This window comes from Polypterus senegalus, chromosome 7 (genome assembly GCF_016835505.1).
Source record: "Polypterus senegalus isolate Bchr_013 chromosome 7, ASM1683550v1, whole genome shotgun sequence".
Lineage (NCBI taxonomy): Eukaryota > Metazoa > Chordata > Cladistia > Polypteriformes > Polypteridae > Polypterus > Polypterus senegalus.
The window spans coordinates 168348637-168373102 of NC_053160.1; the positions used below are offsets into that span (position 1 = coordinate 168348637).

A 24466-nucleotide genomic window follows, 5' to 3' on the forward strand; every position below is an offset into this window, starting at 1 on the left:
TGTTCTTCAAAGTCACCAAAGCGCCGTGCAAACTCAGTGCGCTCAGTTTATCAGCAAAGTGCGTATTTGGGAACACCGTAGTGACGACTTGGTTTAACATTACTTGGCAACAGGGAAAGTTGCACTGGTGCATTTGTGTCCCCCATAAAAGCAACTTCACTTGTAATCACTTTGTGATTGTGCACGGGTAAAAACGTCCGCTGAAGTGTCAGATTCTTATTTAATTCTTCTGCTTTCTGTATCTTCTGCATTGCATTCAGGTCTTTCAGCCTCACTGATGAGCACCTGCAATCCATCCTGAGAATCTCCACAACACAGAACTCCCTGATGTTTTGTCTCATAGTGCCGTCTTAGATTAAATTCTGTAATTACAGCCACATTAGCTCCACAAATGAGACACACGGGTTCAGTAAACATATACTCAGCCTTCCATCGGTTTTTAAAGGCTCTATTTTCAGAATCAACTTTTCTCTTCAGCATCGTGTGAGCTAGCTTCGCAATAACTTGCAGCATCATAAGCTAGACTTGATTAACGCGGTAAGTGTTGGCAAGGCAGCTGAAGCGCTGCATTATGGGATCTGTAGTTTATTGTGTTACCAGCGCTTCATATACCTGGGCCATTAATAACAATAATACAGTATATAAAATGATCTCGCGGGCCGGATATAATTACACGCCGGGCCGGATGTGGCCTGACCCTTGAGTTTGACACATATGGACTAAATAGAACTTGAAAAGATATATTTTTTCAAATGTGATCGCGCAATTCAGATAGAGTTGACACGCACTACAGTCTACATGCCTCAATAAGTCATCCTCCCCTCGCTCTTACTTTTTTACCGTTCATCTAATGAATACACTGAGTATGGCTTTACCAAAACAATCATTGATGGCGAATAAAGTATCCATTATTCGAGTATGTAGATCGTGATATATATAGGGAGAAAAAAATCCAAACCTACATGGCCCTGTGTGAAAAAGTAATTTCCCCCTTGTTAAAAAATAACCTAACTGTGGTGTATCACACCTGAGTTCAATTTCCGTAGCCACCCTCAGGCCTGATTACTGCCACACCTGTTTCAATCAAGAAATCACTTAAATAGGAGCTGCCTGACACAGAGAAGTAGACCAAAAGCACCTCAAAAGCTAGACATCATGCCAAGATCCAAAGAAATTCAGGAACAAATGAGAACAAAGTAATTGAGATCTATCAGTCTGGTAAAGGTTATAAAGCCATTTCTAAAGCTTTGGAACTCCAGCGAACCACAGTGAGAGCCATTATCCACAAATGGCCAAAACATGGAACAGTGGTGAACCTTCCCAGGGTGGCCGGCCACCAAAATTACCCCAAGAGCAGAGGCGACTCATCCGAGAGGTCACAAAGACCCCAGGACAACGTCTAAAGAACTGCAGGCCTCACTTGCTTCAATTAAGGTCAGTGTTCACGACTCCACCATAAGAAAGAGACTGGGCAAAACGGCCTGCATGGCAGATTTCCAAGATGCAAACCACTGTTAAGCAAAAGAACATTAGGGCTTGTCTCAATTTTGCTAAGAAACATCTCAATGATTGCCAAGACTTTTGGGAAAATACCTTGTGGACTGATGAGACAAAAGTTGAACTTTTTGGAAGGCAAATGTCCAGTTACATCTGGCGTAAAAGGAACACAGCATTTCAGAAAAAACATCATACCAACAGTAAAATATGGTGGTGGTAGTGTGATGGTCTGGGGTAGTTTTGCTGCTTCAGGACCTGGAAGGCTTGCTGTGATAGATGGAACCATGAATTCTACTGTCTACCAAAAATTCCTGAAGGAGAATGTCCGCCATCTGTTAGTCAACTCAAGCTGAAGCGATCTTGGGTGCTGCAACAGGACAATGACCCAAAACACACCAGCAAATCCACCTCTAAATGGCTGAAGAAAAACAAAATGAAGACTTTGGAGTGGCCTAGTCAAAGTCCTGACCTGAATCCAATTGAGATGCTATGGCATGACCTGAAAAAGGCGGTTCATGCTAGAAAACCCTCAAATAAAGCTGAATTACAACAATTCTGCAAAGATGAGTGGGCAAAATTCCTCCAGAGCTGTAAAGACTCATTGCAAGTTATCGCAAGCGCTTTGATTGCAGTTATTGCTGCTAAGGGTGGCCCAACCAGTCATTAGGTTCAGGGGGCAATTACTTTTTCACACAGAGCCATGTAGGTTTGGATTTTTTTTCTCCTAAATAATAAAACCATCATTTAAAAACTGCATTTGTGTTTACTTGTGTTATATTTGACTAATGGTTAAATGTGTTTGATGATCAGAAACATTTTGTGTGACAAACATGCAAAAGAATAAGAAATCAGGAAGGGGGCAAATAGTTTTTCACACCACTGTATATACATATATATATACCGTGTATAGCTTGAGAAGTAGTGTGTTAAAAAGGTAGAAAAGAAAAGGGAACATTTTAAAAATCACGTAACATGACTGTCAATACACAGTATTTGTTTTGTGAGTGTTACTGAGTGTTGCTGTCATCAAGGATTTGATTATCATTATTTCTTTCAATCAGGTTCAGTATTTGGAGGATGTGTTGTGTTCAAGTTACATTCCGTGTTTGTCAATCGTTGTAAAGATGACAGGTTTCATTCATCGATTCGTTTCTTACTGCATCAATAAACAGCTCGTCTTCTTCTTTATCTGAGACCTGACACACTGCATGCGGGTTTTTACACTGTCTTCCTTTAGCGGGACATTGACTTTTTCCAACGTGTGCTTTGTTTCCGCAGTAGTTGGATTTATAAATATGCTTGTATATATCAGATGCTTCATATTTTTTGCTGCCTTTTCAATTGTGTAATTCGGTTTTTGTTCAGCGCTCTTTGGAACTGTTGCTTTTTATCTGTGCACTGCGTCAGTTCCGTGAGCTTTCGGTGTACATGCATCGAAGTTCCCAGTTGTGCTGGTGCCATCTGGTGCTATGTCCGTGGCTGTATTTAATGTTACCTTAGTCCTGGCACTTAAAACTTTCTCTACGCAGTTTCGCTGAGTTTGTGCCAAACACCACGCTGACCATCTCATCTTCCTCTGCATAAGCACAGTCCTTAACCGTGAATATTTAGTGGGGTTTGCTATTGGATTGCTACGCTGACGGACGGCCTTATATGGGCAGGCACTAAATTACAAGCCAGCGCAGCCTGTCTATGAACTTAATTTAAAGTGTAGGTTTACATCGTGCTTTGTTTCCAGTAGCAGAACTCATGAATATGGTTGTATATGTCACTTTCGCTCAAAGCTTCTTATTGTTTCGCTGCCTTCTCAATTATATAATGCATGTTTTCTTCAGCGCTTTTGGAGGTCTTCCTGATTTTCTATGTACTGCGTGATTACGTGGGAGGCGTGATGATGTCACCAAGAAACTCCGCCCCCGGAGCGTTCAAGCTCATCTCCATTACAGTAAATGGAGAAACAGCTTTCAGCTTTACCGGAAACCGCCGCCGGACTGAAGAGAGCCATCCCGGATCGCGGAGGAGCGGGCCTCGCTGGGCGCAGCGAAGCCTCCGAGAGGCAGCTGTTGAGCGGACAGCCAGGCGGCGTTTGCCCGCTGAAGGCCAAACCGAGGCAGGGGCACCGACGCACGGCAGTTCGGGAGGTGAGTACCCTGCCCTGCGGGTTGGATGTACCTTGTTCTCCGCGGGAGGGGCGAACGGATCGCGTCTGTATGGCAGGAGCACGCCGGGCCCACGGGCTGTCGGCAGCAGCGGCGGCCGCTGAGGCTTGGTGAAGTCGAAACGCGGTGCGGTGCGAAAGAGAGCGCTTCGCCAGCCAGAACAGGGAGACAAGATGTAGCGGGCGGAGGTCCCGCTGACTGAAACGCAGGGATTGGCGGTGTGTCTTGTGCCCGCCGATGATTGGATAAGCGGGCCCAAGGAATGCCAGTCTCGTGTCAGAGAAGAACCCGATTGGGCCAGAGGGAGTGGCCCAGAGGAGGCAGGCGTCCGCGTGGAGCTGGCGAACAGGTAAGCCCACCGGCGTCTGTCTCTCTCTCCACCAGCTGCTCGGCGTGTGGAGGAGTCCCGCCCGCCAAGCCGTCTTTAGAGGAGCTGCTACGTGTTCTACGCCCGCTCAGTGTGAGCAGCTGATGGAGATGGCGGTCGGCGTCGAGAAAGCCACCGAGTGAGGCGGAGGATCGGTAGCTGGGCTTGGAGGCGGGCAGGCAGAACCACGGCCGGGGTGGTGAGTGTTGCCCGTTCCGTAGAGCAAGTGGGGGTTAGCGAACATGGCGTGACCGATTCACGGGACGACCGGCTCAGTGGCGACCTCCCAACAGCGGTCTGCGGCGGTGCGAACAGCTAGCGGCGAGAGCTCGAACACGCAAGGGCTGGTAGGATCGGGGCTGCTGAGTGCCCTGGGTCCCTGGCGCCCTGCAAGCCTGCAGCTGTCTCCTGTCGCTCTGCCTGGAGCACAGGACGGGGCTGGATTTGAGCTTTGCTGTGCTGAGCCCAGACCGTCAGCGCCAAGAAAGAAGAAGGAGGAACGAGGGTGAATGCGGTTCCTCCGATAGGAAGAAAGAGCTGGCGCTGGAGTGCAGCGTCGGAGAAGGGCGTCCTCTGGATGGACAGGAAGTCCCTAGGCGGCTGGGCGAGCTGCCTGCGAGGCGGTGCCGAGAGCCTTGGCGGACGGGCATGGAACCTCGGCGGAGGACTTCAGCAGGCAAGTTGGGGGCTTCGGGAGGGGCAGGAGCACGGTCGTCGGAGACCGGCAGGCGCTCGGTGAGTGTCCTGGCTGTGCTTCTGGCCCTCTGTTCCTTTATTTACAGGCCCGAAGCCCGGCAGCTGAGGCCGGCGTCGACAGGGACCTGCCCCTCCTGGAGCAGGCCGCTCGAGTGCTCCACGCGGGAGGACTACAGTGACCCGCTGGGGAACAGCAGGCGGCGAGGCGGGCGCGCAGACCACAGGGGCGTTTGCGCGGCGAGGTGCGAAGACAGATGTCCCAGGGTGCCGTGTTGGACCCTGGGACATAGTAGGACCCTCGCTGGGGCGTGCTGCGTGGTGAGTGAGTGAGTGAGTGAGTGAGTGAGTGAGTGAGTGAGTGAGTGAGTGAGTGAGTGAGTGAGTGAGTGAGTGAGGTGAGTGAGTGAGTGAGTGAGTGAGTGAGTGAGTGAGTGAGTGAGTGAGTGAGTGAGTGAGTGAGTGAGTGAGTGAGTGAGTGAGTGAGTGAGTGAGTGAGTGAGTGAGTGCTTTGCCTTTTATTAGTATAGATGACAGGAAGTACAATAGTTGATACCACAGGAAGTCATTTTGAGATATCTTAAATTGAAATGCATCGGAGATACCTGAAAATACTTTAAAGATACCTTAAAATTATGGCTGCTGAATTACCATTTAAATATATCTCAAACTCTCTTTAGAATCTGAATAATTTCTTAAATAGATATAAATTTAGATTATTTATAATTCATTTAAAGGTTAATTTGGATTTCCATCAGAAATTAACTCATTTTCAGATATGTAAAAGGCATTTTATGACATCCTAAAATTTACCTACTGTACATATACAGTGGTGTGAAAAACTATTTGCCCCCTTCCTGATTTCTTATTCTTTTGCATGTTTGTCACACAAAATGTTTCTGATCATCAAACACATTTAACCATTAGTCAAATATAACACAAGTAAACACAAAATGCAGTTTTTAAATGATGGTTTTTATTATTTAGGGAGAAAAAAAATCCAAACCTACATGGCCCTGTGTGAAAAAGTAACACCAGCAAGACCAAGGAGCTGGTGGTGGATTTTAGGAGGCCCAGGCCCCTCATGGACCCTGTGATCATCAGAGGTGACTGTGCAGAGGGTGCATACCTATAAATATCTGGGAGTGCAGCTGGATGACAAATTGGACTGGACTGCCAATACTGATGCTCTATGTAAGAAAGCTCAGAGCAGAATATACTTTCTGAGAAGGTTGGCATCCTTCAACATCTGCAGTAAGATGCTGCAGATGTTCTACCAAACGGTTGTGGCGAGTGCCCTCTTCTACGCGGTGGTGTGCTGGGGTGGCAGCATAAAGATGAAAGACGCCTCACGCCTGGACAAACTTGTTAAGAAGGCAGGCTCCATTGTAGGATTAAAGTTGGACAGTTTAACATCTGTGGCAGAGCGACGGGCATTAAGCAAACTCCTGTCAATCATGAAGAATCCACTGCATCCACTGAACAGTGTCATCTCCAGGCAGAGGAGCAGCTTCAGTGACAGACTTTTGTCACTGTCCTGTTCCACTGACAGACTAAAGAGATCGTTCCTCCCCCACACTATGCGACTCTTCAATTCCACCCGGGGGAGTAAATGCGAACATTCATTTTATTTTAATTCTTTTCATTTGTATTACTATTTAATTTAATATTGTTTCTTTGTATCAGTATACTGCTGCTGGATTATGTGAATTTCCCATCTATCTAAAAAGTAATTGCCCCTTGTTAAAAATAACCTAACTGTGGTGTATCACACCTGAGTTCAATTCCTGTAGCCACCCCAGGCCTGATTACTGCCACACCTGTTTCAATCAAGAAATCACTTAAATAGGAGCTGCCTGACACAGAGAAGTAGACCAAAAGCACCTCAAAAGCTAGACATCATGCCAAGATCCAAAGAAATTCAGGAACAAATGAGAACAGAAGTAATTGAGATCTATCATTCTGGTAAAGGTTATAAAGTTTTTTCTAAAGCTTTGGGACACCAGCGAACCACAGTGAGAGCCATTATCCACAAATGGCAAGAACATGGAACAGTGGTGAACCTTCCCAGGAGTGGCCGGCCGTCCAAAATTATCCCAAGAGCGCAGAGACGACTCATCCGAGAGGTCACAAAAGACCCCAGGACAACGTCTAAAGAACTGCAGGCCTCACTTGCCTCAATTAAGGTCAGTGTTCACGACTCCACCATAAGAAAGAGACTGGGCAAAAACAGCCTGCATGGCAGATTTCCAAGACACAAACCACTGTTAAGCAAAAAGAACATTAGGGCTTGTCTCAATTTTGCTAAGAAACATCTTAATGATTGCCAAGACTTTTGGGAAAATACCTTGTGGACTGATGAGACAAAAGTTGAACTTTTTGGAAGGCAAATGTCCCGTTACATCTGGTGTAAAAGGAACACAGCATTTCAGAAAAAGAACATCATACCAACAGTAAAATATGGTGGTGGTAGTGTGATGGTCTGGGGTTGTTTTGCTGCTTCAGGACCTGGAAGGCTTGCTGTGATAGATGGAACCATGAATTCTACTGTCTACCAAAAATCCTGAAGGAGAATGTCCGCCATCTGTTCGTCAACTCAAGCTGAAGCGATCTTGGGTGCTGCAACAGGACAATGACCCAAAACACACCAGCAAATCCACCTCTGAATGGCTGAAGAAAAACAAAATGAAGACTTTGGCGTGGCCTAGTCAAAGTCCTGACCTGAATTCAATTGAGATGCTATGGCATGACCTTAAAAAGGCGGTTCATGCTAGAAAACCCTCAAATAAAGCTGAATTACAACAATTCTGCAAAGATGAGTGGGCCAAAATTCCTCCAGAGCGCTGTAAAAGACTCATTGCAAGTTATCGCAAACGCTTGATTGCAGTTATTGCTGCTATGGGTGGCCCAACCAGTTATTAGGTTCAGGGGCAATTACTTTTTCACACAGGGCCATGTAGGTTTGGATTTTTTCTCCCTAAATAATAAAACCATCATTTAAAACTGCATTTTGTGTTTACTTGTGTTATATTTGACTAATGGTTAAATGTGTTTGATGATCAGAAACATTTTGTGTGACAAACATGCAAAAGAATAGGAAATCAGGAAGGGGGCAAATAGTTTTTCACACCACTGTATATATCTTTAAATGTTAATTTGGCTTACCTAACACAAAGGAAACATCATAAATAACTTTGAGGTTAACTTATGAAACAAATTTGAGGACCAGGATGCTGAACATGTTTCAGTAAGCAATGTTTTTTACTTTGTCAGAGGCAGGAATAAACAGATTCCTGCAGTTGCTAATTATTGAACATTGGAAATTGATTTGCCTATGAGAGGAGCAGTGGTCTGGGCTTGCACCTAATTTATTTTCATGACATAACACAGGCAAGTTCAGTTGATCAACATGGAAGGGGTAATTTGATGGTATGAGAAAAATCCACTGTGTAAATATGGGTCCTCCTGTATCATATCCCGCTAAGATCTTGGCCTCAAACACGTACCCTATGTTGTAAATAGGATAATCTCTGAGTTATCCTCAAATTTTCATGAAACTCTGTGAAGCTCTTTTTGTATGATACTGGAACAAACTCACAGTACCAACATATGTACACACAAACAGATACCTGCTGAGCTTTACTTATATTAGATTTTGTACTTAATGCATTGATAGTAGTTTCTCTCCAATGTTATGTATTGAGACTTTCTCTGCTTCTAATTACTATTATGTCCTGTTGAGTTTCTGAAGCACAGGAAACCTAAGAAAGGCACGATGAAATAAAATGTATTTACTATCACTTATTAAACTGTTGAGATTATTTTGCTCTGGATCAAGTGTAAATGAGTAATATTTGGGATAAAAAGTACATTTCCTCCTTTAAATTGTATGTGAAAAATACACTAACATAATCTCTTTTTGTGTTCTAGTTGCAGGACTTGGTTATGGAATTATGAGTGGTGCATTCTCCATGATAAACATTCTTGCTGACAGTCTTGGCCCGGGAACTGTAGGAATTCATGGCGAGTCCCAGTATTACTTCCTTACTTCAGGTAATTACCTTCTCATCCTATTCTGTATGTGTGTGTTTTTATTTTTGAATTTCTTTATTTAAATAAAATACTTCACTGCTGAGACAGCATAGTATATCTGGGCAGTATTCTGATCTTATCCAGGTTCACAAATGAATCAGCCTCCTTGTTAAAATATTTATTTTCTTCTAATTTATTTTTATTTTACTTTCTTGTTTTCATTTTAACAACACAAATCTTCGGGATAAAGAAATCTAGTTTGATGAGTTAATTAATGTAGCAAAACACGGTTAATCAATCTGAAAAGAACAACTTTGGAAAAAGTGTTAAAAATTCTTTTTTTTGTTAACACATAATTTACTTGCATATAATGTACACATAGTATTTGAAATAAAATACATTTTAATTACTAGTTCTTTTTAGACTTGTATAATCTGTTTAATGGTACACTACTTGTCAACCTAAGTGTTACAAATAGATGAACTATTCATATAAGAAATAAGTGCCAGCTTTGAAGCAGTTTTTTTATTAATGACCACGATGTGTCTTCTGGTAGTGGTTACTTTATTCTTTTTCTGCACATTAATCAAAATAAGAACAACAGCATTTCATTGTGAGAAGAGCATTTGTTCTTAAAAGAAGACAGCACTTTTAAGTATCATAGTCACAGTAATCTGGGTGGAGTCCACATCTGTGCAATGAAGTATTTCATTTCAGTTAAAGAATGCAACCGTTAGAGACACAACCTGCTCCAGCTCAGCAATCATCAGAGTGGTAGACCAATTAATGTCTAAGTCAGGGGATGGTTGTCCGATCTAGAAATTTTATTGTAAAAATAATTTAGGATTTAGATATAAATCTCCACCAAGGATCACTCATTACTCCACTTACTTGGTTTCTTTTTCATGTACATGTACCTAAAAGATGAGTTCCCGTCAATCTCCTATGCTTTTCTCAGTGCTAGTTGGTCTTGCATAAGGATTGTCAAAGTAGTAGAATATCTGTGAAGATCTCTAAAAAGGTTATAGAAAGGATAATGTATTGAACATCCCCCACAGTACAGCATGATGACATCACTGTATTGTCGAGGAAAACTCTGCTGTGTCTGATTGGTGGGATGTTCATATTTCTCCAAAGTTTTTGTTTCATCAGTAGTGTGAAAAGGAATGTGCTTCCCTCAGTTAACTTTAGTGCTTTGTTGTTAGAAGCCTTAAGTTCCTCGTGAGATTACTCATGGCAAACTGGTCAAAGAGGAGGATCAAACATAAAACAAGGCACTCATGATTTTTCCAAAAAATGTATTGAAACTTTGTCTCAAATTTTAATCCAGTATAGTAAGTAGAAAAGTATATTTCATATGAAAGCAGTTTGTGTAGTTTTAGACAAATGTAGATGTATAACAGTCTGTCACTGACCTTAAACAAAATTGCAAAGAAGAAAGGACCAGAATTGACAAATCTGGTATAGAATTTGCCTGAAGCACTTCTGACTAATTTCTGCCAATGGTGTGTCAAAAAAGCAGTGATAGATATAACTGTATTTGCCCCATGGGAAATTTGACTTTTTACAGAAGCTGATTAAATAAGTAAACAGATAAAAAAAAATAAATAAATACACACAGGAAATCTGACCTTTGTCCAGAAGCTTATTAAAAAAGTAGATAGAAAAATGAATATATAAACACACACACACACACACATTATGGTCTGAACACACATTAGAATTACAACAACAACAACATTTATTTATATAGCACATGTTCATACAAAAAGTAGCTCAAAGTGCTTTACATAATGAAGAATAGAAAAATAAAAGACACAATAAGAAAATAAAATAAGTCAACATTAATTAACATCGAATAAGAGTAAGGTCCAATGGCCAGGGTGGACAGAAAAAACAAAAAAAAAAAACTCCAAACGGCTGGAGAAAAAAATAAAATCTGTAGGGAATTACTAATAAAAAAGAAGAAAAATTGGAAAGAAAGGAAGATTCTGAATTGGCAGTCACAGTCACACTGAGGGATTATGCAGAGCCCCTGTAGCGTGTGACACACTTCTGCTGTATAATTTGTTGGCTGAAATTCCTCAGTCAGAGAGAGGATGTGCAGCATTGTTCATAGTGCCACTCAGTTTTGTTTTATTCTCTCCTTCGCTACTACCTCCAGCGGGTCCAGCGTGTGTCCAATAACTAAGCCTGCCTGTTTAATTTCTTTGTTAATTTTGTAGGCCTCTCTTGAAGTGATGTTACCGGCCCAGCACACAACAGCATAATAAATCACACAGAATTGTAGAAGATGTGAAGGATGGTACTACCCACATTAAAGGAGCACATCATCCTAAAATAAGAACCTAATCTGCCCTTTCTTATATTGTTCCTCTGTGTTACAATGTGTTCTTCCAAGCTGTTATTCATGTGGACCCCCAACTACCTGTAGGAGTGCACCAACTCTACATCTACTTTCTGAATAGTGATCAGACGTAAAGGCTCTTTGGTGTGGTGAAAGTCAATAACCAATTCCAGCCTTTGCTGATGTTAAGTTGCAGATGATTTCTTTCTGCACCAAGAAACAAAGCTCTTCACCTGACTTGTATACTCTGTCTCACCTCCCTTATTGATAAACTCATTAAGTGCAAAATCATCTGAGGATTTCTACAAGTGACACGATGTGGTGTCATATTTATAGTCTGAGGTGTACAGAGCAAAGAGAAAATGAGACAGAACTGTTCCTTGTGACGCTCCAGTATTGGAGTTTTGTAGGGCTACATCAGTGTGCATCTGCAAAAGGAAAGAAATGTTAAAGGTTATTAACATGCGAAAAGGAAAGAAGGTTAAACACAATGTTTTTGCTGTATAGCCTTCATCAGTTGTGCAACTGAAAAGGAACATGGAGGTAACATATACAGTATAGGAAAGGGAAGGAGGGAACAAAGCCATGCCAGATGAAAGGAGAAAACATGAGAGAATAGGTGTGAAAACACTGCCATAAGAAAAAATGAAGGGAGTAATGAAAAAGTTAGTTGGCTAATTTTTTTTTTTTTGCTTTGTGGTTAAATAATTGCATATATCGAGTTCTGATTTACTTTTAGTTTTCCAAACCAGAAAAAAGCAGTACTTGTGCATTCTTTAGTGTGGAAACAGCGCCATCTGTTGGTCATGTTAGTTCACATAATTAAGAAGGCAGACTCAGTTATGAGATGCATGGTCAAGCTGTAAAATCTGGTAGCAGTGGAAAGAATGAAGACAGAATTGCTGTCCATTATGAATTATGCTGCACATCCTCTCTGTGACAGACTATCATTGTATACTACTAGCCAACAAATTATTCAGCAGAAGTGATACCAGAAATAATACTTTATCATACTGCTCTGTATAACTGATCTTATTAGACAATTCAGGAGGTTTTTTCTTCTCCTTTTCGGTCATCAACAACTCATGTGTGTATGAGTGAGTTGTTGTTTGTTATAATTCTTTTATATTTCTTGAGCTTTTGTACAAGCTAAATGTCCTCATGGGACAAATAACCTTTCTGTGTATCAACACACATTCTCAAATAATGAATCAGATTAAAGTCCCCAATAGTTATATTTTTGAGAAGTGGGAAGAAACTCAAATTCCAAGGAAAAAAAAACTACAATTGAGGGAGAACTTACAAACTGTATGCATGTATTATTTCTTTAAATTATTATTTAATTTCTGATTTCTTTATGTTTAGTGACTTTAATTCAACTTTATTATTAATTTCTGTAACTGTATTTCACAATTATTTCCTGTGTAGGTCCTAGGCCAAAGTATTATTTGCCTTTTCTCTGTGGTCACAATAAGTGCTGTGACTTTTATTGGTTTTAATGGCTCACAGTAGTCTCTGTTGTGGTCAATAAACTGAACTCTGTTTGCAATTGTAATCTCTTTTTTAGAAAACACACTAGTGTGATGTTTAGCACAGAGATAGCAGCAATTAATTCAGGTGCATTTCTGGTTTGAAAAAAATATTATTAAGTATGCTTTAAATGTGTTCTGGGTGAAATGTCCAAAGATCACATTAGGTTTCCAAAGCACAAAGAGCTGCAGCTCTGTGGTCACTTCTCTCTCAGTCCATTTCTTCACTTTACATTTTTTTTTTCTTTTCCTTCATGTTAGCCTTCTAGTCTTTTCAAGTCTTCCGCCTTTCCTTGATGCCCAGCTAATCACCTGGCAGGTAAAGAATTCAGGCTATCACTGAGCCAGTCACAACTGAGATACCATTAAGATATGTTGTGCTCAGAATGTTAACCAGGCACTTCTCAAACAATGATTATCTTTTGTAAACTAAGATAAACTAAAGGCACACTAAAATTCAGCAGGGCTACAGTATAAATGAGCCCCAGATGCGTTCCTTGACACACTTCTGCAGAATAATTTGTTGGCTGAAAGTACTCAGTGTTGTTGTGACAGAGAAAGCATTTACAGCATTGTTCATAATGACACTAATTGTATTAACAAATTGCAGATAACAGTAAACTAGTATTACCTTACCAAAAATAATGCAGTTGGGAACCACAGATCACCTGAACTGATCCTGTGCATAATGCAGAACAGAGAAAGTATGTGTATGCTTTTTGCAGATGTACTGCTTACATTTCACACATTTGGTGCTGGTCTAATTGTCATTTTGTTAGGGACAGATCTGGCACCTGCCATGTTTTCTGCCTGATAATGGAACCAAGGAATGTGTTTGAGAGTCACCATTTGGATATCCGCAAAACAAGACACAACTGCTGATATTCTTGAAAGCTGTCATCTTTTCGCAATGTATTGCATCACTAGGGTTTTAACAAAGCTACTCCTGAAAGATTTGGTTCAGTTTTGTACTGTTACAGTTCTTGCTCTTTTCATTTCATATAATAAAGACACTAATACTTGTATCAATAATGTTATAGAAAAGGACAGTGCTTCAGGGACGAGAAATGCGGAAGAGGTTACACTCCTGTCCTTCATTTTCAGTACGGCTATAGAAAGCTGTGTCTTGTTCTTTATTGAGATTCCATAGAAGCATAGAACATCAAACAATAGTTAGCTTCCTTCTCAGCAATACCTCACCCAGTATATACGGCTGCAGCTGTTTTCTTAAATCGTCACATTTTACAAACATTACTTGTGTCCTCAGCATAGCTGAATCTTTCTGCTATATTCAAGGGCCAGGAGGACTAACTCCTGACATCTTACATTCCTTAAGCCACCTTGACCTACCATCCGTGACAGTGGTCTGTCTCATTTCCCTGGGTGGCTCCTTGACTTATGGACAGGTCAGCGGTCCATCCAACTCCCAGGGAACTCTGTGGCCTGCCATCCTGAAATGGTCTACCCCAACTCCGGGATGAAAGAAAACCCTTGCAGTGCCTTCCCACATTCTGTAGCCCTTGACAAGGGTTCAGACACAGTGGAGTGTTCATGGTAAGGTTAAATCTAATAACTTCGCTAGGAGTTGTTTGTCCTCCCAGTTTTCAGGCTGAAAGAGGAATGAACATAAATTAGATGTCATTGTTCACAATTACAGGGCATTTGCATCCAAGTGTCTCCCCTTTTCTTTGAAATTTCAACTTTTATATGTTAGTGATACATCTAAATATAATTTAGTAGATTATCTCAGAATAATAATTGATGTTTTGATCTATCTTTAAAACATATATAGTACTCCGATGTCATTAATATGCTTTAAGCAAGAAAAATAAAGAGTTTTTTTTCTGTCTTTATGCAATTGTTTGCATTTGTAGCTTGAAGAACGTTTCGTTTGTGCTTCCCTTTGAGCATAAAAAATATTTCAAATATTTAAAAATGTTAATATAGGACCGCATTTGCATATGTGTCTGAAAGATGTTAAAAGAGGCAAAAAATCAATACCATATTTCCAGTTTGAACAAAAAAAAAGTAAGTTGGAAATGCATTTCTGCTTTTGAATTTTCACATTGACTGTTCTGGAGTGGAAGATTCAGACAAGAAACAGATGTGAAAGACATCAGGGACTCAGTATTAGAATGTGTGAGAAAGGTGGCCATCTGATTGACAGATTATTTAGTCGCTTGGTCCACAGTTAATACAAAGACTTACCTTACGAATTTGAAGGATTGTGTAGGATTAACAGTGTGCTTGATGATCGGCTAGAAAAACGGTTCAGTGACTAATAAAAGCATTTACCAGCAGAGATAAGCACATGGTTATTGAAGTACCACTTTTTTTTCTTCATGTAGATCTGCTTAGATCACCAAAGTGACCGGACATTCTAGTCCTTCATGTTTGTGAATTTACTGAAAGTCAACTGTTGAATTTTAGAATTTTTGTTCTCGCTGGCCACAGTGTTTTGTCTTTGGGGATTGTTATTTGCTGCTTGGTATATCTCATCTCATTGTCTGCTTTCCCCTTCCACAGCTTTTATGACGATGGCTATTACCCTGCTACACACATTTTGGGGAGTTCTGTTCTTTGATGGGTGTGAGAAGAAGAGATGGTGGATGATTGCAGTTGTAGTTTGCCTTCACTTGCTGGTATCTGGACTGGTAAGTCTGTTTAAATATGATCTGATTTTAGATGTGGCACATTGTGGCAAGCTGGCTAACTGTTCCACAACTGAAATTACTTGATTCCTTTTTAGTTGCTTGATCGTGTTTAATCTATCATCAAAAATGTTGATTTGCTAATGCTTGTTATTTCTTGCTTTAAACAGTAAACTATACATTTTAATATTTTATCTTTCCTTTAGCACAAAATTGATAGTGTTTGTGTAACTAGCAAAATATTTATGCTTCAACAACAGACAGCCCTTTGGCCCCCAGTATTCATAGATTGCTCAAAAGTTTTCTGCTTTATGAAGCCTCTGGGGAAGAGTTTGGATGGTGTGGCATGTTTGCTTCAGAAGTCGTATGAGCCAGTTCAAGCAATTGTAGGATGACTTCAGATGATAACTCAAACACCAATCATAATGAAGGAGATCCATTTAAAATGCTTTTTGTTTTATTTGCCTTTATATTGGCACTAAAGATTTAGATGTTGTGGAGGATGCCCAAAGTCTGGAAGGACTGGGGGAAAGAGGATTGTCTGGACAGTTTCTTCCCCGGTCTGACAGAGGGCATCCCCCTTGGTTTCCAGTGGGGCAACGGGTTATGAGCATGGGAGCTCAACCCTTTTGGAACCCATGGCCACCTCCAGGGGGCACATGGACCTTTCCAGGGCCTTATTTGGTCAAGCTTTCACCACACCCGGAAGTGTGGCCGGAAGAAGGAGCCGCCTCACTCCATAAGTGGCCAGAGTCGGGAGGAGAGGACAAAGCCTGAAGAGGAGTGGAGGGAGAAGGACTGGCGGCAAGAAGGGACTGAATTGTATTGGTGTGTTGTGTTATGTTTACTGGTATTGTGGACTGGTAAAACTGTAAATAAATGTGTGGAGTGTGGCAAAACCTGCCTCCTGCCCGTCTGTGTCCAGGTTAGGGTGGCTGTTCGCCCCCTAGTGGCTCACGACGTTTTATTACATTTACACATTCTTGAGTAATAATTCTATGTCGATTTCTGCCTTACATTCCATGCTACCAGATAGTTTCCAGCCGACATGTTAAACAACCTCTCATTACTCAGCCTCTCAACCCTTTTCTGCTTGTTCAAAACGTCAATCCATAATTATTAATTACCTCTGTTTAATTTGCATGTCTGTTTGGCAACCTAATTAAACACAGCTACATTATTTTGTAAAATGTTAGCATTTTTTATTAAAAATTCTCAGTATAAACTGTAAGATCAAACTATTTTTCTTCTGTATATTTTTTCTTTTCAAATAGTTTTTTTTTTATTTTATTTTTATATTGTAATGATTCCTGTTACCCACAAGACTTGCTCAAAAGTTTATAGTAGTTATTTTTAAAATATATCTTGCGGCCACCATTGAAATCAGGAAATATACATCATAGTATGAAATAATAGTGCCAAAAGGATTAACACAGTGCAAAAGTAAGTGTTTTTTTAATAATCCGATTTTAAGTGGTAATATCAAAAGCCAGTTTTATTCTTTCTAATCCAGTTTGCCCTCAAAGCTAATCTTACTTGATAGGTGTAATTGCCAATATACAGTATGTGTTTCCACACTGATTCATACCTTATGGTTGAATTCTTTTATTTTGCCTTACATGTTTTTTGCATCATTTTTATTATTTTTATTTTGCCTTCTTATCTGTCTTGCCAGTGCTTTATTGTTTTTGTGTAAACCTGACAGCATATTCACCTTCTCCTTTTAATCGGCACTTTAAACTTACTTATATTAAAAATTTGCATGTTGACTATTTCTTGTTGTCCTCAATGACTAACCGCAAAATGTTGGATCAATTCAAAGATGTAATTTTCAATAATTTCACTCCAGTTTGTTGTGTTGACACTCAGAATGGAGTAGCTCATGAAGTTCAGTAGTAGAAGCTGCGTGCTTTGGTCCAAAACTGACCACAATTCATATTATATCTGAGAGCAGTATACAGTTGTGCTTGAAAGTTTGTGAACCTTGTAGAATTTTCTATATTTCTGCATAATTATGACCTAAAACATCATCAGATTTTCACTCAAGTCCTAAAAGTAGATAAAGAGAAACCAGTTAAACACATGAGACAAAAATATTATACTTGGTCATTTATTTATTGAGGAAAATAATCGAATATTACATATTTGTGAATGGCAAAAGTATGTGAACCTCACGGATGATCAGTTAGTTTGAAGGTGAAATTCGAGTCAGGTGTTTTCAATCAATGGGATGCCAATCAGGTGTGAGTGGGCACCCTGTGTTATTTAAAGAACAGGATCTATCAAAGTCTGCTCTTCACAACACGTTTGTGGAAGTGTATCATGGCACGAACAAAGGAGATTTCTGAGGACCTCACAAAAAGAGTTGTTGATGCTCATCAGGCTGGAAAAGGTTACAAAACCATCTCTAAAGAGTTTGGACTCCACCAATCCACAGTCAGACAGATTGTGTACAAATGGAGGAAATTCAAGACCATTGTTACCCTTCCCAGGAGTGGTCGACCACCAAAGATCACTCCAAGAGCAACGCATATAATAGTCAGCGAGGTCACAAAGGACCCCAGGGTAACTTCTAAGCAACTGAAGGCCTCTCTCACATTGGTTAATGTTCATGTTCATGAGTCCACCATCAGACCACTGAACAACAATGGTGTGCATGGCAGAATTGCAAGGAGAAAGCCACTGCTCTCCAAAAAAAACATTGCTGCTCATCTGCAGTTTGCTAAAGATCACATGGACAAACCAGAAGGCTATTGGAAGAATGTTTTGTGGACGGATGAGACCAAAATAGAACTTTTTGGTTTAAATGAAAAGCGTTATGTTTGGAGAAAGGGAAACACTGCATTCCAGCATAAGAACCTTATCCCATCTGTGAAACATGGTGGTAGGAGTATCGTGGTTTGAGCCTGTTTTGCTGCATCTGGGCCAGGACGGCTTGCCTTTATTGATGGAACAATGAATTCTGAATTATATCAGAGAATTCTAAAGGAAAATGTCAGGACATCTGTCCATGAACTGAATCTCAAGAGAAGGTGGGTCATGCAGCAAGACAACGACCCTAAGCACACAAGTCGTTCTACCAAAGAATGGTTAAAGAAGAATAAAGTTAATGTTTTGGAATGGCCAAGTCAAAGTCCTGACCTTAATCCAATCGAAATGTTGTGGAAGGACCTGAAGCGAGCAGTTAATGTGAGGAAACCCACCAACATCCCAGAGTTGAAGCTGTTCTGTACGGAGGAATGGGCTAAAATTCCTCCAAGCCGGTGTGCAGGAATGATCAGAAGTTACTGGAAACGTTTAGTTGCAGTTATTGCTGCAGAGGGGGGTCACACCAGATACTGAAGGCAAAGGTTCACATACTTTTGCCACTCACAAATATGTAATATTCGATCATTTTCCTTAATAAATAAATGACCAAGTATAATATTTTTGTCTCATTTGTTTAACTGGTTTCTCTTTATCTACTTTTAGGACTTCAGTGAAAATCTGATGATGTTTTAGGTCATATTTATGTAGAAATATAGAAAATTCTAAAGGGTTCACAAACTTTCAAGCACAACTGTATGGAAAAAAGGTGATTTGTAACAATATTTTTTATATTCAAGTTTGAACTGTTTATTAGACTTCTTTCACATTCAGCCAAATATTTGATGACTTACATATTTGTGTAAAATGTGTGCTTCATCTAGCACCAGATCATTAATTAAAATGTCAGTGAACATTCATAGTTTTAATGTGGATATCTTAGATAAATGTCCAGCTCTGTCTGGTTGTTCCTATCAAACATTCCCTTACAGAGTTCAGTGCAGAGAATCTACAGCTTGTCTAGTCGAGAGGTATGATGTAAAAAACATGCCGTCTCATTTTAAAGCCTGCCATTTCTGATTAAAATGCTTTACTACCAATTGGTCACTTCAGTGCACTTTATGAAGACAGCAGCTATAAAAACAAACCGTACTAAATTTAGCCAATTTCCCTTCAGAAAACACCATTTAAAACTAATGTGTAAATTGCTCATGGCTTCTACAAGGGAGTATCCATTTGCTCTGCTAAACAACAGTGGAATTTAGTTGTTATGGACTTTGATGTCCAAATATTTCTTGCTTCTCTGTCCAAAACTGGCTTCTGCTTTGTGCTTGATGCCACTGACTGGAAGCTAAAGTTCTACATGACCCTGTACTGATTTGGATGAGTTCAAGAAATTAAAGCATGGTTGCTGTTATAGGGAAAAAGGGCAACAGTAGCAAGCAAAAGGAGTAAATGATTTGCTTGCTATGAACGGCGATTTGCTGTATACTATACTGTATTAATTGTACGGGTACACAAAACTGTGTGTGGAAATATACTCTTTGTCAGTCAAATGTGTAATGATTCGACTCTGCAGTACAGCACTTACCTGTTCATTTATTTTTTAAACTGCTTGTTCAAATACAAGTTTGCTTTCCATTATTTTCAGTGAAGGCCAATGGCAGATCTATAACATGACCTCTGAAAAGAAGGCTAGTTCACTGTTTATAGTGTCATCACTAACTTGTATGTTAAACTATTTGGAAAAACACAGAAATATTCAGCTCAAGATTAGGGTATCTCATAATGGGAAATTCAATTGGTCTTTACAATTAAAAAAATGGACGTGTGTGATCTCAGTTTTTCATAATCCTGTATATTAGATGTTTATAGGAATATGTAATCCCTTTATGTACAGAATTATAAGAAGTCAGTGACATCTGCTGTTAAACTCCTCGTGCCTGACATATTATGTTTGTTAGAATAAATGAGGCTTATTTATTATTAATGAGCTAAATGCAGAAGGGATCACAGCCCCGCACACTGTGTTTAGGAGAAGGAGTTTAGTATGGGCCCAGCAGAAGTATTACACTCATAATTAAAATGAATTATAGCTTTCTATAGATGTTAATATATGTGTATCTGCTTTTTTTGGTTTGTTTACTTGTCAAATACAATTATAATATATTTATATGGTAATTATGAAATAAAAAATGTATTCATGGCACCACATTTATACCCTTTTTGGATTGTTAAATAAAAATATTATCTTCTGTGGAGGCTTAGATGTATAAAGTTTATTTTGAGTTGCTTTGTGAGATCACTAGCCCTGCAGGAAGTGACCAATGAATTCCTTTCTGACATGACATGTGCTGGGAAATTGAGCATTTGAGAATGCGTCAAAGTGCTTTTGTAGCACACCTCCTTACTGACAAGTTCATACAGTAAAGTCTCTGAGATTTTTTCTTGTGTATATACAGTAGAACTGTAGGAATACTAAATGTTATTTTAATATAATTTTTTTCATGAACCAAATTATAGGAAGTATAGGAATTGTTTTTTTTAATGAAGCATATGATCTTTCCGGTAGGTTTTAATTTTGAAACTGTTTGCCCAAATATATTGAAGCTTCAGATTATTTCCTCCTTAAATAAAGGGCTTGCTATTCAAAATAACTTTAATTATCACTGATTGATTGTCTCATATTTTATTTTCTCCAGACATTTCTTAATCCGGTGTACGAAGGCAGTCTACCTCCAGCTTATATAATAACGGTCGCAATGGGCGTCTGGGCTTTCCTTTCTTCTGGTGGATCTCTGGAAAGCATAAGGAATTCTCTTACATGTAAGATTTTCTTCTCATTGTTACATTCTTTCACAAATCCTTTTCATGGCTTCAAACTTTTATGGTGGTGCAAAACATTGTGTTCTTACAATGGTATCAAGATAAATTTGTATTTTTTTTATAAGAAATATTTTTCTTTGTTGGATGCTACCATTGTCTACTGAGTGCTGACTGCATGGCGTTTCCAGACTTGAACTCATTAAGATAATTAAAATGGTGTTGCAGTAAACACGTCAATGTAGTGCAGACAATTACAGAAGTAAATGTTTTCTACAAATGCTTTTAACAACATACTCATCATCATTATTTTTATTGAAAAAATGGATTTAACAGTTTTAAGATTTATTTTCACCAAGTTAAAAATATTATTGTGACATTAATATCAACATAGGTTTTGTAGGTCATTATTGCCACGTGTGCAGAATGCAGTACAGCAAAATGAGCTAATGAACATGCAACCTGTCAGCCCAATGATTAAAGGGCGCCTTTGCTTTTCGTATATATACGAAATGTACATTTATTACATATAGGGCCTATCTACAATATCTCTCTATTTATCTATCTGTTACAGTTGAGGCCAAAATTATTAGCCCCCCTGGAATCATGGAACATTTTCCTAAACTTCTTCCCAAAGTTTGCAACATTGATGAAACTTGATATAATCAAACATCCACCAGTGCTATTTACTAGCGTTTGATACATTTTGTAATATAAAATATATTTTTAGTCTTGCTCTATATCAAATATAGTAAAAAATGGGGTGGTCAAAAATATTAGCCCCCTGTTACTGTTTGCTTTCAAAACACACCTACATTAATTAACCAATCAGCTTTGAAACCACACCTGTGCAGTCAATTGGCTTCCTAACAACACTCAATCAGCATAAAGAGACTCCCAAGGAACAGGGCTCTTGAACACATGAGAGGGACTACTGTTACTGGCCATGCCAAAGACAAAGGAAATCAGTCTGGAGCTCAGAAAGAAGATAGTAGAGGCTCATGATAAGGGGCAAGGCTACACTGCCATTTCCAAGCGATTCACAGTGTCTAGAACTGCTGTACGTTGCATCATTGCCAAGTACAAGGAGACAAATTCTGTTAGAAACAAACCTGGCCGTGGCCGTAAGCGCAAGATTTCAAGAACTCTGGAGAGAAAAATAGTCAGAGATGTCAGCAAGGAACCCCGGACATCTGCCAAGATGATTGTTGCTGACCTGGCCTCTTCTGGAGTTGATGTTTCAAGGAACACAGTTGTGAGGGCTCTTCACCGTGGTGAGCTTCACGGCCATCGTCCCAGAAGAACCCCTTTACTCAAAGAGCGGCACATCACAGCCCGACTGAGGTTTGCCCGTGAACATTTGAAATGTAAAGATAATTTTGTAAGTCTGTGCTTTGGTCTGATGAGACTAAACTGGAACTGTTTGGGCACATGGATGTTGCTTATGTTTGGCGAAGAAAGGGACAGGCCTTCAACCCTAGGAACAGTTGCCACAGTTAAACATGGTGGCGGGAGCATCATGCTGTGGGGCTGTTTTGCAGCCTCAGGCACAGGGAGCCTTTGTTCGGGTGCATGGCATCATGAAAAAAGAAAATTATGTTGACATTCTGAGGGAGAATATGCAGAAATCTGCTCGTAGTCTAGGCTTAGGTTGTCGCCGGGTCTTCCAACAAGACAATGACCCAAAGCATACATCAAAATTAGTTCAACAGTTTTCAAGGATACCAAAAGCAAGATCTTGGAGTGGCCCGCACAGAGCCCAGACCTCAATCCCATTGAGAATCTGTGGCGAGTGCTCAAAGTGAATGTCCATGCTTGGAAACCACGCAATTTGGACCAGCTAGAACAATTTGCAATGGAGGAATGGACCAAAATCCCTCAGGAGACCTGTGCTAATCTAGTAAAGACCTACTCTAATAGATTGTTGCCAGTTGTGGCTCAAAAAGGGTACAGTATTGACTATTAATGGGCATGGGGCTAATCATTTTGGATGTCTCATTTTTGCCCTTTCTTGTTTCCACTCAGTGTGTCAATAAAATATCCAAACTACAATTAGTGGACCTTGTTATTTTGGACACAGATACGCTTTAAAAAAACAAACATTTGTTGTTAATGGTCATTTTCATATTGGAATCAGGAGTGCCTGCGGTGGGTTGGCACCCTGCCCGGGATTGGTTCCTGCCTTGTGCCCTGTGTTGGCTGGGATTGGCTCCAGCAGACCCCCGTGACCCTGTATTCGGATTCAGCGGGTTAGAAAATGGATGGATGGATGGAATCAGGAGTGTTGCCTAATTTCATAAGGGGGCCTAATAATTTTGGTGATTTTCACATCTACATACAGTGTCTATCAGCCTTTCAGCTTGTGAAGGAAAAGCATTACTTTGCAAAAGCATCACATTATATCACAATTTTTTTTGTAATCTGTATTATTTATTTTCTCCAATGTAGCACATAAAGACTAGCTACAAAGCTAATATGACAATGAATTCAAGTTTAACACTGCTTTAAAATGTGTTTGGGTGAAGTTTAATATAACATATGTTAGTAGAAATGTTTAACATTTAATATAAGGGTAGGCCTATGGCTTTTTCTCATATACTGACCATTTTCTTTTCCTTGTGTTTTCTTGTGTTTCTTTCAGGTAGCAAAAGTAGCGTGAATTCTCAGGTTGGATCTTAATGCAGAAATAGTTAATACTTGTGAAAGTGTTCTTGCTCAAACTCAGGCATTGATTGTTAAATTATCTTGAATGTGAGTGAATACAATCCAGCACAATTGCAACATTGGAAGAAGCAGCCTTCTGGTAAAAGCAATATGCTGTGGTCCTCACAGACTTGTGTTGGGGAAATGGCCTGAAGAGCTTGATTTCACTACAGACTTTACATATGGACCAGTTTTGCTTTTTCTGTTCATAGGCATAAACTGGATTATGCATTTTTATCAATCTGAAAGAGTGGGTCCAACGTCGTGTTGAAAACAAAGGAATATCCATTCAGTTCTCAGTGTCTCCAGCTGAACATTATGATTAGAAACTGGTGATCAGGTACAGACTTCTTTAAACTTGAGTTGTTCAGTCTCTCATAACAGATTGGTTAACTTTATAACTCATTTCCAGTTTTATGACTGATATATTTGTAAAACTTCCATGATGACATTTTTTATGTTCCACACTCTGAATGTATTGTAGCAGAATTATAAATGGAGGCTTCCATATTCAGAGTGGTGATATTTGAAGGTCAAAATACTAAGAGAGTAAAATCATTTCAGATGTTCATCCAGTGTCTGAGAAGATGTGCTGTGGTGTGTTGAGTTTGCCAGCTGTGTGTTATTTCAAGTAACTTTCATCAGATTAAGTAAGAAAACTTGGACGAAAAGTATTGCAAATCAAGGAGTTTGAATCGTTTAAAAGATTAGGCCTTTTTCAACATTGTAAGTTTGCATTGTTCACTTTTTAAATTGTAAGTCTTTCTAAAAAAAATGATCATATTCAAAATATGATACGTATTTATTCTTTTTAACTCATTCAGATTACTCTTTTTAGAAATTGAACTCACTAATGCTGA

The 24466-nt window shown here is 39.7% G+C and overlaps 1 protein-coding gene across 1 annotated transcript in view; it reads left to right on the plus strand.

The window, feature by feature from the left end:
* Positions 1 to 24177, plus strand: part of zgc:114200 (uncharacterized protein LOC559336 homolog) — a 65501-nt gene extending 41324 nt beyond the window's left edge. Inside the window, exons 4-7 of the mRNA XM_039759588.1 lie at positions 8647 to 8769; positions 15151 to 15278; positions 20783 to 20906; positions 23545 to 24177. Of these exons, the coding sequence (XP_039615522.1) occupies positions 8647 to 8769; positions 15151 to 15278; positions 20783 to 20906; positions 23545 to 23582 (413 nt within the window). The 3' untranslated portion in view covers positions 23583 to 24177. The remainder of the gene's footprint in view (positions 1 to 8646; positions 8770 to 15150; positions 15279 to 20782; positions 20907 to 23544) is intronic.
* The last annotated feature ends 289 nt before the right edge of the window (positions 24178 to 24466 follow it).